The 22,219-nt window shown below is 38.5% G+C and overlaps 1 protein-coding gene across 1 annotated transcript in view; it reads left to right on the top strand.

Annotated features, from left to right (window-relative positions):
• The window catches only part of UPP2 (uridine phosphorylase 2), a 28,186-nt gene extending 9,263 nt beyond the window's left edge, over positions 1–18,923 (top strand). Inside the window, exons 3-7 of the mRNA XM_011359050.1 lie at positions 268–426; positions 2,948–3,062; positions 5,726–5,935; positions 7,818–7,964; positions 18,772–18,923. Of these exons, the coding sequence (XP_011357352.1) occupies positions 268–426; positions 2,948–3,062; positions 5,726–5,935; positions 7,818–7,964; positions 18,772–18,923 (783 nt within the window). The remainder of the gene's footprint in view (positions 1–267; positions 427–2,947; positions 3,063–5,725; positions 5,936–7,817; positions 7,965–18,771) is intronic.
• The last annotated feature ends 3,296 nt before the right edge of the window (positions 18,924–22,219 follow it).

Raw genomic sequence — 22,219 nt, 5'->3', positions numbered from 1 at the left:
ACCTGAATAAGAGCAACACTTACTTTGATTTTCGTAATGATCTTTTTCTTTACTAATTATGTACATCAAACTTTGTGTCTGGTTGCCTTATTTATAGGTTAACGGTGCAAATCAGTTAACTCATAAACATAACTCATAATATCTACACATACTCTTAAATAAATTACAGAAAAATGAAATAAAAACACTAAAGTTGAAAACCGATCCTTGGTTTTTATCCTAGTTATTAATGCAAGAAACTGTTTTTTTTTTATTTTATTTTAACAGTTTGTCTGCGTTGGGGGGAGCCCCAACAGAATGAAAGCGTTTGCATTGTTTATGCGTAAGGAGCTTGGATTGGAGGAAAGTGGAGAGCACATAAAGGACATCTGTGCTGGGACAGACAGATACTGTATGTACAAAATTGGTCCCGTGCTCTCCATCAGCGTAAGTACTCAGTGACTGCACTTCAGGTAGTCAGTCATCACAAGCTCGCAGAAAAAGAGGGAACTTCTGAATCAAGGAGTTCTGTTTCTGCTCCAGCTTTGCCCTCTCACACAATTAAATTAAATTTCCAGGTGTAACATTCATTATTGGAAAAAGTCCTAGGGGCAGAACATAGCAGTCAGTGTTACTGTAGTTTAGTTTATTAATTATCACTTAGCGATTCAAGTTAGGGGAAAAAAAACTCAAAGCGCACTTCCTCTCTTTAGTTTGTAACTGATTAAACCACCAGTAATTTTCTCTCCTTTATCCCTTTTCCAGCTTTGGGAATGTTGAGCTTTAAGCACACAGGGGTCAATTTTCAGGATTACCAAAGAGTGCCATTTAACACTATAATAAGCTAGCTGAAAAGCTGTTAATGCATTTCCACAGAGCTCTTGTGAATTACTCATGTATTTAGAATATGTTAACAGGTCTGGACACACACAGTGTCCTAAGACGAAATGAAAATGGAATAATTTGCAGTTTTAGGGAATATATAAACCACTTCCTTCTTGAACTCAGGGTGTATGTGCGTGTGCACCAAGCTTGTCTTTCTAAGTTTATCTCTTCCTCAGAATTGTATTCTGAAATAATAGCTCTACACCATCACATATCTGGATGCTGCAGCCCTTGTAAGGGGCACAGCTCAGTTGATCTTCCTTCTGGGTTAAAGATGCCTGAAACTTGCTTTGGGCTTGAGCCCATTTATTAATTTTCCTCATTCGATAATCATAGAATATCTACATTAGAAGGAAACTGAATAACCTTTGATCTTGGCAAATTTTGTCTTACTAATTTTTGCTGACTTTTAGACTACAACTGTTTGTCAATTTTTTGCACAATAAATGGGTAAGGACAAAAATGTAAGGTTTATAAAAATGTGAAACTATCATAAACAAGCAGTTAAACATAAGAGTAAGATATCAAAGCAGCAGTAGACAGATCCTGTTGTCTTGTCAGGGAAAAAAGAGCTGAAATATGTATTAGGCCAAGAGGTCAGCTAATTAGAAATGGGCCTCACTAAGCAGACAGTGGATTTCCGATTTGGGCCCCTTCTTTGAAAATTCTTCCTCTCCAGCAACTGAGGGTGTGTGTGTGTGTGTGTGTGTGTGTGTGTGTGTGACACAGAGAGAGAGAGAGAGAGAGAGAGACAAAGAGACATAGAGAGAGAGAGAGAGAGAGGAGATAGGGCCTTTAGCAGAAACACACAAACCCGGTTGTCATGTTATTACCATGTCACATAGTAAGTGAATATTATAAATATATCAAATATCTGGTATAGAGAGAATCTAATAGATCAAATAATGATTTGTTCTCCTAATTTACAGTTGAGGAAATTGAGATTTAGTTTACTCGTTAGTGGCAGAGTCAATGCCAAAGCCCAAACTTGTTAATCTCAGACATATACATTAATACGGGTTTGATTCATGTCTCCAAGAGACTTGAAATACATTTGAAAGTCAAGATGTGTTCAATGGGAGGCAAAATGGGGAACCCAGAGGTTCAAAGTTTTCATTGTTTAATATTTGTGATGGTGAGAAGGAGGGAACTCAGGTGAGAACATCGTGGTCACAACGACAATGGTTTTCCAGATTTGCTGATGAGAGAATTAGTGACAGGCATCATCTAATTTTTTCTGCACACAAAGTCTTTATGCCAGAGAGCAAAGTTGAAGAACACATTTGACTTTCTAATTTATGTTAGGAATTAAATAACCACCGATTCTAAACTTAGCTCCAGCTACTACAAATTCCAGCATGGAGGATATTTCTGGAGAATTATTAGAACATATTATAACAACTAGGAGTTTCTAAATCCTCTAATCCATGTTGACCCCTTTTCTGGTGACATTGATTCTACTGTTCCAAATGCTGAGGAAAATCGAGGTTATGGTCATGATCTACAGCAACTTAACCTTGCCTGCACGTTCAGTATATGCTCTGAACTGTTAGGCATGGCTGTAACCCACATCTCCACCCTTGTACCTTTCAGAGCTCACAATGAATGAATGAGGCGACATGAGAGCAATGACATGGATTTACTATTTCATTTAGTAAGGTGGAAAGGAACTGATGACATGGAAACCAAATTTATATTTCCTCAAAATCAAGTCAGTCTTGAAAAAGGTCTATTTCAAAGGCTCACTATAAAGAGGCCAGTGGAGAGATGAAAAATGGCACTGCCCTGACACACGGGTACACCATGCCACTGCCACCTTCTGCTCTTGACCATGAAGGCTGAACTCAGTGTAACTGGCAGGGAGATGCCTCTCTCGGATCCTCAGAGATGAACATGTCGATCAGCATGTCATGTAGGCGTCAGTTAGAGCTGCTTTACATCTTCCTCGGCTTTGAGCAAGTCGTGATCATTACGTAAATTTATCTAAGGGCTGGTAACTTGTAATGAAGAAAGAAAATATGTCCTGTGCCTGTATCGGTTTGCGAGATGTATAATGAATGACCTTCTCTTTTTTTCTCAACAGCATGGTATGGGCATTCCTTCCATTTCTATCATGCTTCATGAACTCATCAAATTACTGCACCACGCCCAGTGCTGTGACATTACCATTATCAGAATTGGCACATCAGGGGGAATAGGTGAGATGGTTTGATTTCTACTATAAAGTCCAAGTGACTGTTCCATACAGAGTAGCTGCCAAAATATAGAAACATACTCAGAGCCTAGTAGAAAACCAGATGGGCTAAGAAGTGTCAGGAGGCTTAGCTTAAGGACATTAAAAGTAATTTAGAGAAATATTTCTTTTCTATCTTCCTCTTTTTTCTCCATGGAAACCTGGAGGGAGAGATCCCACTGCCTATTGCCTAGATGAACTTAGGTGTTCTTAAGGGGACAAGTAGAATTACTAGGAAATATGTTTTGAGGATAAGAGTAAGTTTTGAGAGTTACAGAAATTTTGAGGTGTAGGAATTTTTAAGTGACAGAAATAAGTGTTTTCACGTAAAAAAATCACCACTAATATTTCCCTTGTTTGTTAGCTATGTCAGCAGACTTCATAGTTCTTAGGAAAATGTTGCTTTTAGCTCAAGTCTGCAATTACATCCCCTTTCTTGGCTGGATTTTTTCCTTACAACACACCAGAGGAGATCAGTCTTTAGGGAAGGGCCAAGAAATGCTTCCTAAAGTTTCCCCACAGCTTCCCCTCCTCCCTTCTTCCTTGGCTGGTCAGGCAGCTGGTCGGGGGCCTTGTTTGTGCTTCCACACTGAGCTGAGATAAGGTTCTGAGGAAACCTCCTTCTTTTTCAACCTTTTCTTTAGGAGCAGATCTTGTGAGGGAGTGATTTTACTGTCATCAACTGCGTATACAGACAGAGCATTGTAACTGAAAGAGCTTGGTTGACAGAATGACAGGACTGACTGGGAATTAGAAAAAAAAAAAAGCTGAGATTTTGGTCTTAAAACTACATATTTTTGGAGCAAAAAGTGACCTCAAAAATCCTCAAACAAAAAACTAGAGAAGTGACTTGTCCACTATCACAGAGCCACAGAGAGCTGAGCCGTGCTTCAGTAGAAACAGACATGTTCAAAAAGATTAGCCCCTCTCCACAGCTGTGGTGCATGAATAAAGTCCAGCCAAGACTTTATTTTTCCATATGAGATAGAAAAAAAGGACATTCGTGGATGTCCATCCTGAAAGAGGAGAATGTTAGCAATCATTGTTACATTAGGCATCCTCCTGGATGCCCTTATTTTGGCCTTTGAAAGACTTTAATCAGGATATAAATGTTCTAAATATTAGGATGGCATGTGAATAGCATCATTTTTGATGCCCACATTTTCAATTTCTTTCTCAATCATTTTCGTATTCTTAGAATGTTGTGAATAATTCAAGGATCCACTTATTTGATTTGTTTAAAAAGTATTAACCCACCAACGCTCTATCATCAGAGTTCACCGTGGGTCCCTGGCTGGATTGGTTAACGTCACATTGACCAATATTGGAATTATAAAAACCCAGAAGATATGGCTGTCCTCAATGGCAGGGTTTGATAAGCTTTCTCTGTAAAGGGCCAGATAGTAACTGTTTTAGGCTTTGCAGGTCTTATGGTTTCTGTTGCAACTTCTCAACTCCGTTATGATAGCATGGAAGCAACCATAGACAATATGTAAATGAATGAATGTGGTTATAAGTAAATAAAACTTTACTTACAAAGACAGGCTGGAATTGGCCCATGAATTGTAGTTTGCTGATCTCTGCAGCATTATAACTCTATGGAAACACTCTTTCATTCAACAAATTTTTATTGAGTACCTATAATGTAATAGGCATATTGCTAGACCTGGGGAGACAACAGTGAACAGACAATGCTCTTGCCTTAATGGAGCTTATGTTTCATCAGAGCAATAGAGAAACAAATGAATAATTACAAAAAAATGTGATTAAAGTTAGAACAGAAAGAGTCTAGGGCACTATCATTATATGTCCCCTTATTTTGGCTCTAAACAGAAATCGGAATGGGTCAAAACTAGGTCAAAAGCTGGGCCTCGAGAAATTTAATGTAATCTATCTGTGTCTCCTTTTAATTTTTTTCCCCTCCATGGATTCATACCATTTGGAGGAAGTGACTTAAGCTGATGCCTGAAGAATGAGTCCGTGTCAGTCTGACGAAAAGTTGTTGGGGAGGACAAGAGAGCATTCCAGGCAGGGAGAATAACAGTTGGCAGAAAATGGTTTCTCAAGTCCCTGTGACTTGAGTTACTGAGTCCCATGAGCAAGCCAGACTTTGCGGCACTGGAAGGTCAGCCAAGAGGCCTAATTTACATGGGGCCAGAGAGGAGAGAAGAGAACGGACGTGAGGAGAATCAGAAGGAAGAGAAGATAGAGATGCAAAGAAATTATAGTAATCAAGGAGCTGCAGAGAAGATTAAATATCAAGTAGTCACATCACTTTATGAAAGCTACTTGCTGGCAGGCTCATTTAGTTTGTTCCTGACCTAATTTATTCAAATTTGAGCCCGAAGGCCAATACTAATTTGCATGTCCAAGAGTCATGTTTGTCTTGAAATCTAAACCCCATCACATTGTAAATGTGAATGTGGAAAGACAGCAAATGTAAATGCTTATACTGAATGTTGTTATTTAATTGCATTTGAAAAAGAAAATAATTTAAAAGATGAAAATAAGGAGAATCATTAGCCACTAGCATTAATTAGTGTTGGCAGAACTAATTACATACTATGTGTCAAAAGTAAACTGTAAGTGACATTCTTTGGTAACCATTTATTTATTCCCATACTACAGGGATCACACCGGGGTCTGTTGTAATAACAGATACAGCTGTAGATTCTTTCTTCAAGCCTCGGTTTGAACAGGTAATCTTGGATAACATTGTCACCCGAAGTACTGAACTTGACAAGGAACTGGCTGAGGAATTATTTAACTGTAGCAAAGGAATACCCAACTTCCCAACGCTCATTGGACATACGATGTGTACCTATGATTTTTATGAAGGTAAGAAAAATTCATAAACTGTGAATGCAACTGAAAATTGTTAGCAACTCTTTGTTATTCAAATCCATAATTTATATTAAAAACTCCTCTTTAGAAAATTAATAGTTGGGGATTAAAAATGGAACTGAAACAGCCTTTTTAACTTTCTGAAGCATAGGAATGTAAGGACATAATAAGCCACAGAGAAACACACATAATGAATATATATTGAGAGTGGGTTTAATCCTCCAAGAACAAATTGAATACTAAAATGCAATTAGTGATGTTAGCGAAATCTTATCTCTGTTTATGCTTTTAATTTAAATTGGTGACTCTGGAAGTAGGGGAATATGTTGATTCTGTTTCTGCCATTTTGAGGTATAATCATCTGTACCTCAAAAAGGATCTGGCAGTCAAGAAAAAGCGGAGACCAGGAAATGGGGAGAAATATTTAGGGGAGGAAATTCCAAAGGGATAGGGTGGTCTCAGAGTGATTCTTGTTCTTTCAGTGATGAGCAGTGTCCCCAAATCAAGTTAAAATTTTAAAAATTATGTGTGGAGATAAGATATATTATCTAAAAATGTTACTTCAGTAAAGGTGGCACCACCACGTACATATTATAAAACAAGAGGCACATTGAGTCTGATTAGGGTTGAGACTCTGATAGGCCACTGGCCCCCTCACTGAGAGGGTCACGGATGGGTTTAAGCCAGAGCTTGCAAATGGCAGCCTTTTGGAGTCAGTGTTTTCTTTAGCCTGCACAGAATTTTTTAAACGTGAATTTTCTTTTTGCCAACATTTATAATTTCTGGAGATTTCATATGAAAATCCATAGTTTTGTCTTCCTGAAATAACATAACATTAAAAAATGTAAAATAATGCATGGCAGGCCTGGCAAGCCTCAGCCCACATTCAGTGAAGGTGAGGTGAGACTGCTCCCTTCAGACCACACAGACCTCGTTGACATTACCTGCTTGGCTTCTAGGACATCTGAGTTTGAATCGGCTTAAATAACACTATATTAGAGGTGTTGGCAGGCAGCCTTAAGGAGGAAGACCAAAGGAGAAGCAGACAGTCAGGGTGAAAGTAGCATGAAAGATAGAGGAAAGGGAGGAAAAAAAAAAGAGAAAAGGTAGCCAAAAAGTAAACTGTGCCAATAATAGAAGGTCACAGGGTGATATTATCCTGCTTTGCTTCAACCCAGGCCATCCTTGGGAGTTGGGTGTGGGGAAATCGGTTTCTAGTACATGCAAGGTGGAGATGAATAATAGCATCGAGCTTTTCCCACCCTCTTCTAGCTCCATGAGTTGATATAGGTGAAATTACGTGATGAACGAATACTGAGAGCAGCCTAGAAGGGAAAAAGTGATCACAAATGGTGACATACAGCCTGAGAGCTGTGTGTCAAGGAAGAAGGTAGACAAATCTATTGTCTGTATGTGGCTGCCACTGTCATCATAGGCAGATGGAGAGCTGCAATGTCCAAACCAGTGTCCTGATTCTCAAGTAGCTAAGAACACCACAGTCTTGAAGCCTCTTCTCCCCTAGCACCAGCACCTGGCCCTGGGTGATCCCCCAGTCTCGGGAACAAACTAAGATTTTCCTCAAAGGACAGATCTCTCAGTAACCCTTTGGGTACAGTGCTGGTTGCTGCGGCCACTCAATGGTTACTTGCTCCAGAGCTGGGGTGCTCAGCACCATAGAGACTCCTTTACATATGAGACTCCTGAGTGGGGCACAGCCTTGCTCCTCATCCCATGATAGAAAGATTCAGATGGTGGGGTTTGTCCTACCTGGGGTGCAGACCCAAGAGATAGAGTCAGCTGCAGAGCACTCCAGCTGACAGCAAGCTTCTTAGGGATGCCACTGCCACTGTGGTCACTATTCTCTATTCTCTTTCAGGCCAGGGTCGACTAGATGGAGCACTGTGCTCCTTTTCCAGAGAAAAAAAGGTAGATTACTTGAAGAGAGCATACAAAGCCGGCGTCAGGAACATTGAAATGGAATCTACAGTGTTTGCAGCCATGTGTAGACTTTGTGGTCTAAAAGGTAAGCTGTTCACGAATATCTAAGATGAAAGTCTCTCCTTCATGAAGTTACTTTCACTCTACAGGAGAAGAAAAAGAAGTCCAGCTATGTATTATTTTGGGTTGAATGCATGCCTTATAATTATAGTTCATAATATGTATTATCTCAAGATGTCTTTTGAGTAGGCAGGACACTATTCCCATTATGGAAATGAGGAAACCAATTCTCAAGGGTCAAAAGCAAGTTGCCAAAGGTCACCAGCTATTGGGTTATGTAGCCAGGACTTGACAGCAAGTTCTACTTTCTTACTCCTGGCTGCTATTCTCTATTACAGTTGAATTTATCAAGACATGACACAAATAAAATATTCCTAAAATAGTCCATCAAAGGACTAGTGTGTTTTTAAAGTTAATTTACATGCATTTTTGCTTTTCCCAACTTTTTATTTAGAAAACTTTTAATAATACAGAAAGTGGGAAATATAATAAATATCTATATACCTTTTACCAAGATTCAACAGTTTTTAATATTTTGCCACATTTGTGCATGCTCTCTAAATATATATACAGTATATACACACCCACACACCCCATTTGCTTTTTTCCCTGAATATTTGTAAATGAATTGCAAACATCATGCCACTTAACTTTTGTACCTCAGTATCATTTCATAAGAATAAAAATATTCTCCTAATGATCACAACACCATTATCAAACTGACAAAAAAGATTTAAAAAGTAAAAATAGTTTCATAATATCACTTAACATCCATTCTATATTTAAATTTTCCTAAAAATATCTTTTCTAGATTTTTTGCTTATCCAACATCAAATTAACTTTATACATTAGTTATTTCATTGTTATATCTTTACGTTTTACATCTAGCATATTCTCCCTGTTTTTTCTCAATACAGTAGATTTTCTGAAGAGTCCGAATATTTCGTGTTCTAGAATTGTCTGCGTGTTTCATCATGGGGTTTCACTTGCTCGTCTATGCTGTATATTTCCTATAAAGTGGAACTAAAGTCTAATGGCTCAATTAGATTAGCAATTTCAAGTTGGATCACTTGGTTCAAGTGGTAACTGCTATCTCGCTCCATTGGAAAGTTAAAGTTTTCTCTTTGAAAGTAGCAAATAATTTACGGGGGTGATAATTTGGAACTGCGTTGATATCCTGTTACCCAACTGTCATTTACCCAATGACTTTAGCATGGGTTCCAAAATAGTGGTTTTCTTATTCCTTCACTCGTCCTATGTTTATTAACTGGCATCTTCTTTAAGAGGAGCTTTTCTTTCTCACACATCTTTCTGCCTTTCTCGATCTCTCTCTTTTTTCTCCCTCATGGTGGGGTGGAGGGAGGCATTGTATTGTGGATTTTGTTCAAATCAATACTGTTATAAATGATTTCTGTCATTATTCTTTTTGGTACTCAAATTATCGCAAATTTGGCCAGGAAGAGGTCCCTCTATTGCACTCTTTTGTCCCTTTGAAATAAACCTATTAGCTCATGAGAATTTTCCAACTTTCAGGCACAACCAGTTTCTGAGGCATGAGTTGTACTTCCCTTGCTCAGGTCTGGAATCAGCCATTTCTTCAATAAGTTCTGGTTCCTTTTGGTAGAGAATGGTATTAAGAAACTGAATATGGCTGCAGTATGTATTTTTATTTTTAGCGAAATTATTCCAAGAGAACCACCAACCTTAGACCAGCAACAAGAAAACCTAATGAAGTAAAACAATTTTCATGAGCACTAGTCAATATAACTATTCTTTGTGATTTTAAATTATATTCATAGTCATCTTATAGATTTAAACATTTTTTAATTTTATTAATGAAAGAGAGTAAAGCTACAAAGTTAATAAAATATTGCTTATTCAATTGACTATGAAAACGTCAGACCTAAAGAAGAATATCAACATCTAAAATAGGGGTTTTGACTGAGAAGTAATTCCCAAATATTAACAATAATTTCTAAGAAAATGTTTGAGCAATACTTTTTCAGAGTTCAGTTTTGTATTTACATAGCAATTTTCTTTTTTTAAGAAAAAAGTCCATAAAAGTCCATAGCAATTTTCTTTTTTTAAGAAAAAAGTCCATCAATATAGTGTTATTGATTCTAATATGTTTTATAGTATGCCTACCAAGTGGGTGGCACAAAATTAAGAAGCCTGGTTTTTAAATTGGATTTTGGTAGGTAAGATGTATATCAATCATTATATTTCTAAACAAAGAAGGACTTTCATCCATGCATCAGTGAGTGTCCTGAGTGCCCCAGTATTGGGGATACAGCAGTGGACACCACAGGTGGGATCTCTGCCCTCATGGAGGGAGACAGACAACAACAACAAAGAGTAATATCTAAAAACATAGTGATATATAAGATGCTGAAGAGTGGTATGGTAAAAATAAGGCAGGGAAAGGGAATAGGGATGACCAAGGTACAGAAGAGGACCATAATTTTAAATAGCATGGTTGGGGAAGAAGGTACCATTTTGGAAAATGCCATGTGACATTTGGGAAAGAGCAGTGTGGAAAACGCAAATCTAGGACCACCAGGCAGGGGTACCCAGAGTGTGTTGGGGTTGTAGGGGAGTAGCACAATGGAGAGTGGTAGGAAAGCGGTGTATAGATGGTGTAGTAACTGTGAGAAGTGTGACTTTCACTTGGAGGGCTTTGAATAGAGAAGTGAGTGGATATGATTTGCATTTTAATAGGACTCCCCTGGCTGCCGAGTTGGGAAGAGCCTACTGGGGTCAAGGGCAGAAGAAAGGAGAGGAGTAAATGGTCAAATACAGCAGTCTAAGGAGAGATGATGGACCAGAGTGAGAGCAGTGGAAGTGGTGAGAAGTAGTAAAATTCTAAGTACATTTTGAAGGCAAATCCAGTAAGATTTGTCAACAAAGTGATGTGAATTTTGAGCGAAAGACAAGAATTAATGATTTTTAGATTTTTTGGCCTGAAAAACTGGAAGGATGAAATTATAATTGGGAAAGAGAATTGAGTGAGGATTTTGGGGTTGTAGTCATTAAATGGAGGCTAAGTAAGCAGATGGATTTATGAATCTAGAATTTAAGCAAGAAGTTTGGACTGAAGAAGCAAAATTGTAAGTTGACAGTATATGATTGGCGTTTAAAGCCATGCAATAATTGAGATGACAAAGTGAGTGAGTGTAGAAGCAGATGAGGAAAGGTCCTTGGTTAGAAGTTAAAAGTTAGGGGAGGTAAGGACGATCCAGGGAAGGACACTAAGGAGGGAAGTTGGCAGAACACCTGGAGAGTCTAGTGTCCTGGCACCCAGAGAAGAAAACTTCAAAGAAGCAGTAAAGAATTATAGTATGATAATGTTCCATTTGATTCAAATGGAATTTTAATTCCAATATTTGTTCCTACAGTTAGTCAATTTGAATATACCAAACTACAAACAAAATGTTTGTGGTAACATTTCTAAAAATATATTTTAGAAAGAAATTATAGTTCAGAACAGATTAGTTATAGAACCACTATCCTTAACTACTTCCATCTCTTATAGTACATTTACGTGCAAATCTTTGTATTATATGGGTGAAGGATGCAAATACATCCTTGTTCTCTTTAGAAAGTCATCATTAATACCCCCTTTCAGAAAAACAATTGCATCTGTTTTTCTCTTCTGTTTTTAGTGAGAGTGGGAACCCCAGCTGGGGTCAGCTTGACCTTGCCTAAGAGCAGTTCAGTTAGCACACAGCCTGCAGGAACACCTGGATTCAGATATTTCTGCTTCAGGAAATGCTTCTTACATTTCTTTATTATAGAAACAACAAGCACTCACTTGAGTCACAGCCCCACTTAATATGCAAATAGAGAAGAATTAACAACCAGTTTAGTTAAACATAAAATGCCTACATACAAATGTGCTGTCCTGATATAAGTTTGGTGATGACCATCAGTTCTTTCTTAAGAGGCATCACTTGGCAGCCAGGGAGAGTCCTAGGCTTGTGAACCCTGGACCTGCATCTTTCTCTTTTTAAGGATGTTGCCAAAACCTCAGAGAAGTTACTCTGTTATAAGGGATTTTCTGTCCTTGCTGCAAATCCTTGTGACTGCTCTCTCTGCCTCCTGCAGGTACTCTCTTGGACAATTCTGTCTAGCTTGCTGTAGTTCCTGCCACCTGCTGCATTTTCCTTTTTCTGCTGCTGTTAGCAGATTTTAACTTGCCAATAGCTCTCTTCTAGGCCACTGCTGCAGCCTTGTCATTGAGCATTGAGTAGATGTCTTCTGGGCTGCCAACAATCACACAAAAGGTTGCACCTGTACCTCTGTAATTCTATAGTTCTTCAGAAGATTTCTGCCTGAATTTCTTTGTGGCGACTCTTTGTCTCTCTCATACACTACTGTTTTGAAAGCTGAGCCTGGTACAGTGCCCCCTGGAAGACTGACCACCAAGAACACAGACAAAAACCCCATGCATATGATGCTACCATGTTCTCATCCTTCCTCACTCATAACATGCTTCCCCCCACAGCCATTAAGCTTGGAAAAGCTCTGTGTGAGCTGGAAAAGGGCTGAGACAGCCTTCACAAGCAGCTGTTTTAACATAGAGGAAGTTAGGGAGGATATACCAATGAGAAGCAACGTAGGAAAGTATGTTTCACCTGGCACCAAGAGCTCAGGACAGAGAGGCTCAGTTGGCCTCCCCATCTCCCTCTATCCTGCTCCCACTGTTAATAATGACCCAGCCCACCCTGTTTCTCCAGGCAGCCTTCTCTAATGACTTGTTCTGTCCCTTTAATACTACCAGATGACTGAACTCAGTCTGACTTCATACTAAGGTGATGATGGCTAATGGTTTCAGCTTATAAAACACAACTTTTTTTTTTTTTTAACGAGGGTCTTCTAGAGACCTATTGTCTTACCTAACCCAGAGGAGTCACTCAGTGAGTTTGGATCAGTGTAGAAACAGATCATTCAGCATCCACTTGAGACAAGGATGTCTTGGGTTCACATGGATTACCCTTTCTTCTCTTTGTGATTAATATCAGATCTCACCATAAATGTCATTTCATTTGAGAAGCCTTGAATGACTACCTGAACTAAACCCACTTACATTAATTCTACTTACTCACTCACTCATTCTAATTCATTTCTCTGCATCGAATTTTCCACCATAGACAATATTTCCAGTTTTTATATTAACTTATATATTATTTTACATATGTTAATGCATGATGGTATGTATTTAGAATTTCTCTCCATGACAATATAAGCACTATAAGAACAGAGACCTTGTATGTCATATCCCCAGCACTTAGAATAATATCTGCCATATTGGCATTCAGTAAATATTTGCTAAATGAATGAACAAACAAATAAGAAGAGTGACCACTCAACTCTTATTTACCGTGGAAAATGCCTATAACAAACTGCTTCCTTCATTCCCCAGCCTCATTAGTGGCTTGCAATTGTCTAAAGAATTTCAGAGTGCCTCTTAACTGTCCACATAGGAAGAGACAAAGCCTTAAAGTTAAACTCCACTTTGCTGTAAAGTCCATGCAATACTTCTGCTTTATCTGTAGCCGCTGAATATCTTGATATTTCATAGGTGAACAAACTGCTTGAAATGGGGCCATGGACACCCATAAGTCACTGTCGTTATCTTGATCTGATTATTCTGAAAAAGAATAGTGAGAATCTAATGTTGCTTTAACAAAAATTTGGGTGAAGGAAAATAGTGATATTCACAAAATATTCTACATCAAAAGTCTGAACCTTCGGAACACTGTAAACCCATTGTACAATGCTACATAAATGCATTCATCTATGATTTTATAATATGCACACATCTGTCTCTCTCGTAAAGCAAAATCCACTTTAATTGAACCACTAACATTCTGATTAAAGATGATAATCCTTTTGCACTATAACCTGTGATAAGTATGTTCAATTTGCATTCATTTTAAAAAGACAGTGCTGCCTTTTGACACACGCTTGCATGGCAATTTATGAAACCTAATATTTATCTAAGTTTAAGTTCTGCTTAAATCCTCTTTGTCTTTGGTGTCTGCAGCACCCACAATGGTTTTTCTTTAAGGTAAAGAAAGAATTCAATGCTATTTCTTTTGACAGATACTGGTAACTTTGGGGATATATTCAGTCTTTGTAATATTACTTTATTACAGTTCAATGAGAGGGAACAGAATCTTGACTTTAATTCCATTTTATATTCTTCTTCTGGTCCCAGCAATGAAGGATATTGGGCTTTGGGAATTGTACTGTAATCACAGATAAAGTAAAAGAGATATTACAATAAAGATTAAAGATTATAGTTAGTCTAGAGCTGGAGCATTTCTTAAAGTGGAAGAAAAGCATGGTTTTGAAATGTTATTACACAAGGGCGCAAGGCAGCCATTACAGCTCTCTTCACCCTCACAAGAGAAAAAGAAACTGTGCCTCGGAGAGGTTAAATAACTTCTCCAAATTTTCACAGTTAATAAAAAGCTGAGCTGGAATTTGAACTCAGGTCTGTCTAATTTGAGGCCCCTTTGCATTCTGCTGCCTCTTCCCCACAGCAGATACACAAGGTTCATAGTCTCTGTTCAGAACAGTAACAAGAAAAACCGAAAGCAGATATTTCTATTTTAAAAGTTGTGAGCAGAGAGTTGTGCTAATTCAGCAAACAAACCCTAAAGGTTGAGCATATACCAAGACGCTACTCTTGGAATCAAATAAAATGTTAAATTGATACTTATTCAGTAGAATGCATAGCCATTTTTCGTTGGCCGAGGAAATCAGACCAAAAAAGTAAATAATTCATTTATTACTTTTACAAAGACAAGATTTAAAAAAAAATGGTTTCTTCTTACTTTGTTACTTTTTACATATTTTTAATCTAGGTCAGTGTCTATAGTTTTATTTGATTCATTTTAATTCTACTATTTTATTCTCTATCCCATTCCTCCCTGCCCCTTACCAACACATCACCCATTAGAGAACCATTTAGGACCACTGACTCAACCTTGCGTATGGTTGGCATTACCTGTGACTCACCTCTTCCCTGCTCTTCCCTCAGTGAGGCATCTTGGGTTCCCCAACTGGAGCCCCTCACCCCCAGCACACTAGGCTCCATCTTCTGCCTATCCTAATGCATCCCTGGTTAGGGGTCCAGCATCCAGCAAAAGCTCAAGTCCCCACGGTTGTTGCTGCTGAACTTCCTGGAGATGACAGCATAGTCCTCACACTGAAAAGATGATGTGAGACATATAAGCTGAGGGTGTGGACTTGGAAGAAACTTCTGAGATTCAACCTGCTCCTTTCTCAGAGACAGCAATTAGGCCTAAAGAGTGTAAATGACCTGCCTAAGGGAACATGGCCAGATCAGAACAGAGATGAGCTAGAACTGAGATCTCCTATCTCCTAACCCCCACTCCCTCTTCTATTCCATAAGGTATAAAAGAGTAACACATTTATCTATCGATAGATTACTTGTATTCTTTTTTTGAAAAAGCATTAGCAGCAGCTTTCCATAAAAAACGAATGTATAATACAATTTAAGCAAAGGAAGAGAATTAGAGGCATATATTTAAGAGGGCAGATGGGGAATTCTCAATATCAAAGAGGCTATCTGGGAGTGCAATACTAAACCTAAATACTTATACTTAGTTCTGAGTCTCCTGGAGGCCAAGTTGAAATGGAAACACCTTGAGTTACACAGAACTCATCTAATAAAAGAAAGCATTTGAGGTTTATCAAAACTTTATCCAAATGTTAAACTTAAGGAAAATTATCAGCTATATTTTAATAGACAGTGTCTTCAATAACACTTTTATAAAAGATATGGAACAATTCTTGGTAGAGTCAATGCTAAGTCTTGGTAATAATTCTGCATTCTTTTGGCAACCCAAAGTACTAGCATGTACATTTGTTGTAACTTAATTTGAATCAGGATAGAGTTTAAAGTCTTTAAAGCCATAGTTCTCAAATATTAATGTGCAAATAACAACTGGGAAGGTCTTTTAAAAATATAGATTCATTGCCCTCTCTCACCCCTCACCTCTAATTCCATATGTCTGGGAGAGAGCCTATGAATCTGCATTATTAACAAGCTCTGGTTCTGATGGAGGTGGCCAGTGGAGCACATTTTAAGAACCACCAATCTAGAAGAACAAATTGCTCTTGTACTCCTTAGCTTTGATCAGCCCCTTTGAATATAAATTTTCTCCACGTGGTTTTTGATTTGCGGCCAACAGCCAGAGATTAATGTCTCAGGGGAAACAGAGGCAGTACAAAGGCTCTGGGTTGTTGAGATTTCTATGCTTTATAAACAAGGCATACAGGGAGGAAAGATGGGGTCTTAATGAATGCACACCTCGAGGAGTGAAGAGGGGCATGAAAAGGGCCAGGAGAGGTAGAAGAGGAGCTGTCATAAGAGCCAGGCTGAGAACTCCCAAGATAACCTTCGCCACTTTGCCATTTTCCAAGGCCCAGCTCTGTTTTTGAGTCCTGTTTTCTACAGGAGAATTTGTGCCCCGCTTTGCTGTCTTTGCCTACAGTTCATGGGAAAACTTTCTTGGAAGTCTATTCTGAATCAGAAAGGTGGGGCTAACGTGGGGGTCTGTGGATTCCTAAGGATTCATGGGTGAACTTCAGAGGCCCTGAACCCCTGAAAATTTGTACACAGATATTTTATGTGCATGTATATGTGTATTTTTGTGAAAAGAGTTCCAATTACAACTCTCGTCAGATTCTCAAAGGGACCATAAATGATTCCAAGGAGCTGAGAATCGCTGAGAGTTCCTGGTGTAGCTGGAACTCCGAGCTCTGTGTTCATACTTCAGCCTGAGTCAGTTAGCTGACAACCTCCTTGGTGACAGCTAGGTCATTAAGTGTCCCTCCACAGGAGCCACCCTTCCTGCCCAATCTAAGGATTATGGTAGCAAAGCTTTCAGGCTTAATTTTTGACAAATTGTTTTTGGGTAATTAGTTTTTTATAATTGCTCATAGAAATAATAATTTTAGGTGACAAGATTATTATATGCTGCTTGTTAATGGGGCCTCCGGGGTCAAGAAAACACTGTGGAGACTGTATGACCTGTTCTTTTCCATCTTTGGCATTACCCTTGAAATCTCCAGATAAGACATTTAGCGAAGTCAGCTTCCACTCTGTGAAAAGTACAGAGCACGGGTTTCCTTTTATCTTTCTTCCAAGTGAAGGATTAGAGAAAGACTTTCAACTTTTCCTGGCTACTGCCAGCCCACTCTAGGCTTCACAGACTTGCTGATCATTAACTTGAAAAGCTGGGGAAGTTCCTAGCCCTTCTATTTGCTTAGTTACCTGTTCAGCCAAGTTGCTTTACAACCAAGTGAGTTTTGAACAAATAGGATCTTAGGTGATGAGATTTTTGACTCACCTCAAGTTGCACATTTTCATTCCTTTTCACTTCACTGAACAGAAGGGTCAGTTTGACCGAGAAGTCAGGGCACGTCTGCCTAATGGTTTAACCTGTGCCAGCTCAGGGGACGGGTGGACGGAAGGTAGAGAACTCTTCTTAGCAGTTTAGGACGCTTAGAATTGAGTGGCTGTTTATTAGCTGTGCATTGTCAGGCCATTTGTTTGACCTCCCTAAGCCCTCATTTCATCATCTGTCAGAAAGGGATAAAAATAATAGCTAGCTCATGGTACAGCTGTAAGGACCAAATGATATCACAAATACCCAGAAGATAGCAAGAACTAAACCAAATAGAAAAGATAGTATCTATTATAATTACAGTCCATTTCTCCTTCATGAATTCAGATCTTAAAAGAAATCTGAAATAGTGGAGAGGTCAAAGAAATAAATATTATACACGCCCAACTTGATCTCTACGGCCTCAAAGTAGTTATGTAGCCACATCTAATCCCATAAACACTGAAATCTTTTTTAAAAAATGATGCAGATGAAGATAGAGGTTGTTGCACTGTTATCAGTTCAAAACGGGTTTATACTTTTTTATACATTTCAATGTGTATAACCACATTTCTTGAAATCAAAGATTTCATGTGACACTGACAAGAAAAAATTTATAGGAGACCTGGTTTTTCTCTCTGGTTCTTCTTCATGTAACAAACCAAAGATGCTGCTATCATGGTGACTTTTCAAAAATGAAAGTTTCATTTATTTTATTTTTTTTTTTAGAAAAAGATGTTTGTTCTTTTCCCCTAGTTTTGTATCTATCATAAGATTTTATTCTCATTCTGTAGAAACTAAATGCTAATAAATTTGCTCCTTCATGGAGCTGATTCTTATGTTTAAACATTCCATTTAATATTTTTCTTCTCAAACTTCATGAGTGTCCGTACTCACCTTTACTGATATTTCCTGAGGTCAGCGTTCATATCTCTTCTCTACTTACTTTACTTTTCAGCAAAGGCTTTGGCAGGCAAACTCAAACATTGCACCAAGGAATAAAACGTCATCTCAGGACTAATGGCTAGCTCTCCGGTTATATCCTCAAGTTAGAAGATGCTTCTCTAACTGAAAATTGAATAGAAAGCTGGAGGTGCGTTTATCTTGGATGTCAAAGATCTCTCTTTTTTCTTTTCCCAAACGCAATGCTTCCCCTTAATCTAGTTGATTGTTGTGGAAGGGAGAAGGGAGAGTGCTTAAAATTATTTCCATTAACTTACATAGATGAAATATTTGGTGGGAGTCTATAAAAATAGGAGTTATAGAGAAGGCTAGAGGGTTCATTGGGTTGCATCTACATGACAGGAGAAATAATACAAAGTACGTGTGCCGGGGATGGAATGTTTGGCTAATGTCTCTATATAAAAGATAAATTAATTTATTCGGTAATGATGTTGTTTGCTCTTCTAGCTGCGGTGGTCTGTGTGACACTTCTAGACAGACTTGAATGTGACCAGATCAACTTGCCCCACGATGTTCTGGTGGACTACCAGCAAAGGCCTCAGCTTCTAATCTCCAACTTCATCAAACGGCGGCTTGGACTTCATGACCAGACGTCATAATTGGGCAGCCCAGTCCTTTCCTGCAAGTTTGTATTCATATATATGACCTCATATATTATTTGTGGCTTTTTTATATAGTTCTCTTCTACATCTAAAATCATTATAGAGTGATTTTATAAAACTCCTTTCTCTTAAAAAATGAATTTATCATTAAAGAATTTAATACATACATGAAATTAAATTAAAATTTTATTTTAGAATACATTAACAAAGCCAGTCTAATAATTAAACGTTTAAAGCTCCTGGATTGTGACATTTGGAGTTTCATATGCAGCATTAATTAAACTCACATCAAAAATAGATTAGCCACTTGTAGATATGGTTACCAGTCACTGTTTCTGAAACCAATCCAGAAATTCATGTTAGAATGTTGTCAGGCACTTCTAGGTGTTGGACAAGTGACAGAAATTGATCATGCACATTCAAAATATTTACAGAAAAAAGTGTCTATTTCCTTTGGAAAATACGACCACACTTCTTTTTTCCCCCTGCATGATTTCAGTGCACCATGGAATAAGGAGAGAGTTATATTTTTCTATGTTTGTAATTTTATTGTGGAATATAATCACACACTTATTTTCAAGGAAAACCGTCAGTAATCCAAAGAAAGATTCTCAGTTTGCCTCAGAAATCGCAAATGATTAAATCACCTTTTAGCGATGTTTTTTTCTTTTATGGAAATTAGTTTTAAGGAGGCTGCATTTTTTATTTCATTCAATATTAACTCAATAGGTTGAAGAATTAGTAACAACTGAATTTATACTTGAGTTCAAGATGTTAAAGCCAGCCTTCGTGAGACTTTGAAGCACCCCTAATCAGTTAGACACTCTAAGAGGCACAGCGTCACTTACAGGCGTGTGCCATGCTCTCCATGAGTTAATGCTGCCTGGGCTGGTGGGGAGGGTGGGACTGTTCTTCTAAAGCTGACACACTTAGGAGATGGAAAGCATAGATGGGGGATGGGTAGAGGAGGGCTTACAATCTTGTATAGTATGTCATGTTGTGTACATATATTTATATAGTTGTGGCTCAAATAAAGTTTAATTTAACCATGATAATGATTATTTGCATCCTTTGAAACAATGGCGATGAATAATCCCCTGAGAGGTGTATCGTTTGGGAACTTCTTTTGGCAATAGATATTCCTGAAGTGTAATATTTAAGGTACCCCAATAATTGACCATCATATACAAAGATCAGAGCTAAAAGTAAAGTAGAATAACACTACAGTCATTAGTGAGAATTTCACTTTGTTTTGTTTTGTTTTTAGACATAGTGGAAAGTACTTCAGAATGCTCTCTGTAAGCCTTCAACCTTCATAAGTTTGAAATTTTATCTGTCTGATCCTGGAAAATCTTTATTTTTTGTTTTATTCAGAGAAGAGGAGGCTCCGAGGAAGAAAAATAAAATAATTACATTTAACTGTCTTCTCAACTCCTGACTGGGAGTGTGTGTGTGTGCATGTGCGCATGTGCACATACATACGTTTGTGTATGTGTGTTTTCCCAACTAGTATTCCCTATCTCAGTAAATGTTATAAGCTGTATATGCCGGAAACCTCGGAAACCTCTATGATGATTCCATCTCCTTCAGGCTCCCTCCAGTCAATCACCAAGTCTTATCAATTCTCCTAAATATTTCTCCATTTGTCCACCAATGGAAAGCCTTCTTGTCCTCAAACTAGATTCCTCCCAGCCTGGCCCATGGCCTCCCACAGCGCCCTCTGCCTCTTTAAAGTACTCATTGGGTCATTATATAATTAATGCCTAATGCCTAGACTACAAGGTTCACGAAGGCGAAGACCATACCTGTTTTATTTACTGCTATATCCCAAGCATCCAAAATAATGCCTGTCATATACTAGACACTCAATAAATATCGGTCCAGTGAAGAATGAGCCCTCTTCATAGCATTTCCCTTATAAACTCTCACTAAAATGTCCCTAGTCTTCACAAGACTTATCTTTTCCTTATTCAGCTCTCTCTGGCTGTTCTTTCCACCACACCTCACTTTGTGGGGAGGAAGTCTCTGTACCATCAGTGTAGAGCTGTGTCAACGTCTAGAACCTCTTGTTTTTTTTATGTAGCATAAGGCTTTCCCTTCTGTCAAAACTAAGCTCCAAATTCACCTGCTTCAGGAAGGTTTCTAAGTTTATTTTCCCCTCAGCCCATCATATCTTCCCTTCTTGTTTCTTTAGGACTAGGATTGTACTACAAAGACATCAACTTGTTCTCGTTAATGTGCTATGTTGAGAACTTTTATCCTTTTTCATGAACTTGAGTTATAACTGTCCAGCTTGTCTTCATTTGAAAGGCTCAAGTCTCCTTTCTACCCTTAGACTGCCACGGCAGTCGTCAGCTATAGGCATTCACTGACTACTCACCTGTGCCTGCCCTACGTCTAGGCACCACCGTTCCACCTCACTTCTAACCCCCTTCTCCACCTGTCCAGTCTTGCCCTTCTTGAATCCCTTTCAGGAAATTGAAGGGCTTGTTATTTCTGGTTATTTCTATGTTGAGTGTTTGTGTGCATTTGTTGTGCTTTATTCTTCGTTCATTTATTCATTATAAAAACACACCCCTCCTTCTTCCTTAAAAGATTTGGAGACAGTTTACAAGAATAAATTAAAGCACATCAAGATAGTATAAATTAGAAGAAGGGGGAAAGAGAAAGGAAAAGCAAAGGGAAGGGGCATCATTGGCACAAAGCCTGAAGCTAATATCCAGATGCCTCTCATACAGTCTATGCTGTGGCAGACAGCAGGCCCTGAACTGGCTCTGGCTATAGCGGTTGCTTCTTAAAAGGAAAAAAAATTACAGTGTCTTTAAGACAAAATGTGAACTAATGATCAAGAGAAGAACAACTAGGCTTGATTTTAAGGAGCAACGCAGTCTGTGCCCTGGGGCTGGCTGCCTGGGAGCGGGGAGGGGGAGGGGTGTGCCGGTATGCCTTTCCTCCAGCACAGCGCCCTGTGGCTCTCTACGCTAGTTAGTGCACATTAGGATCATCTCATAAGCCTTTAAAAGACACCATTTGGGGCCCCATCTCAGACCAACTAAATAAGAGGCTCTGAGAATTAGCTCGGGAAGCCTTGCTCAAAAATTTCCCCTGGTGATTTTTGTCCTGGGCAGAGAGCCATTGATTTAGAAGAATAAATAGTCTGTGAATCAGGTAGATACTCCTCCAGCTGAACTTCTAAGTCTTTAGACAGTGTCTCCACTAGAATAGTTACATAAAAATCAAGCTTTTTAACTTGAATCTTACTCCTCAACATCAGGAACAGTATATATATGTAT

This window comes from Pteropus vampyrus, unplaced genomic scaffold, assembly GCF_000151845.1.
Source record: "Pteropus vampyrus isolate Shadow unplaced genomic scaffold, Pvam_2.0 Scaffold2, whole genome shotgun sequence".
Taxonomy (NCBI): domain Eukaryota; kingdom Metazoa; phylum Chordata; class Mammalia; order Chiroptera; family Pteropodidae; genus Pteropus; species Pteropus vampyrus.
This window is presented reverse-complemented; position numbering and strand designations above follow the sequence as displayed.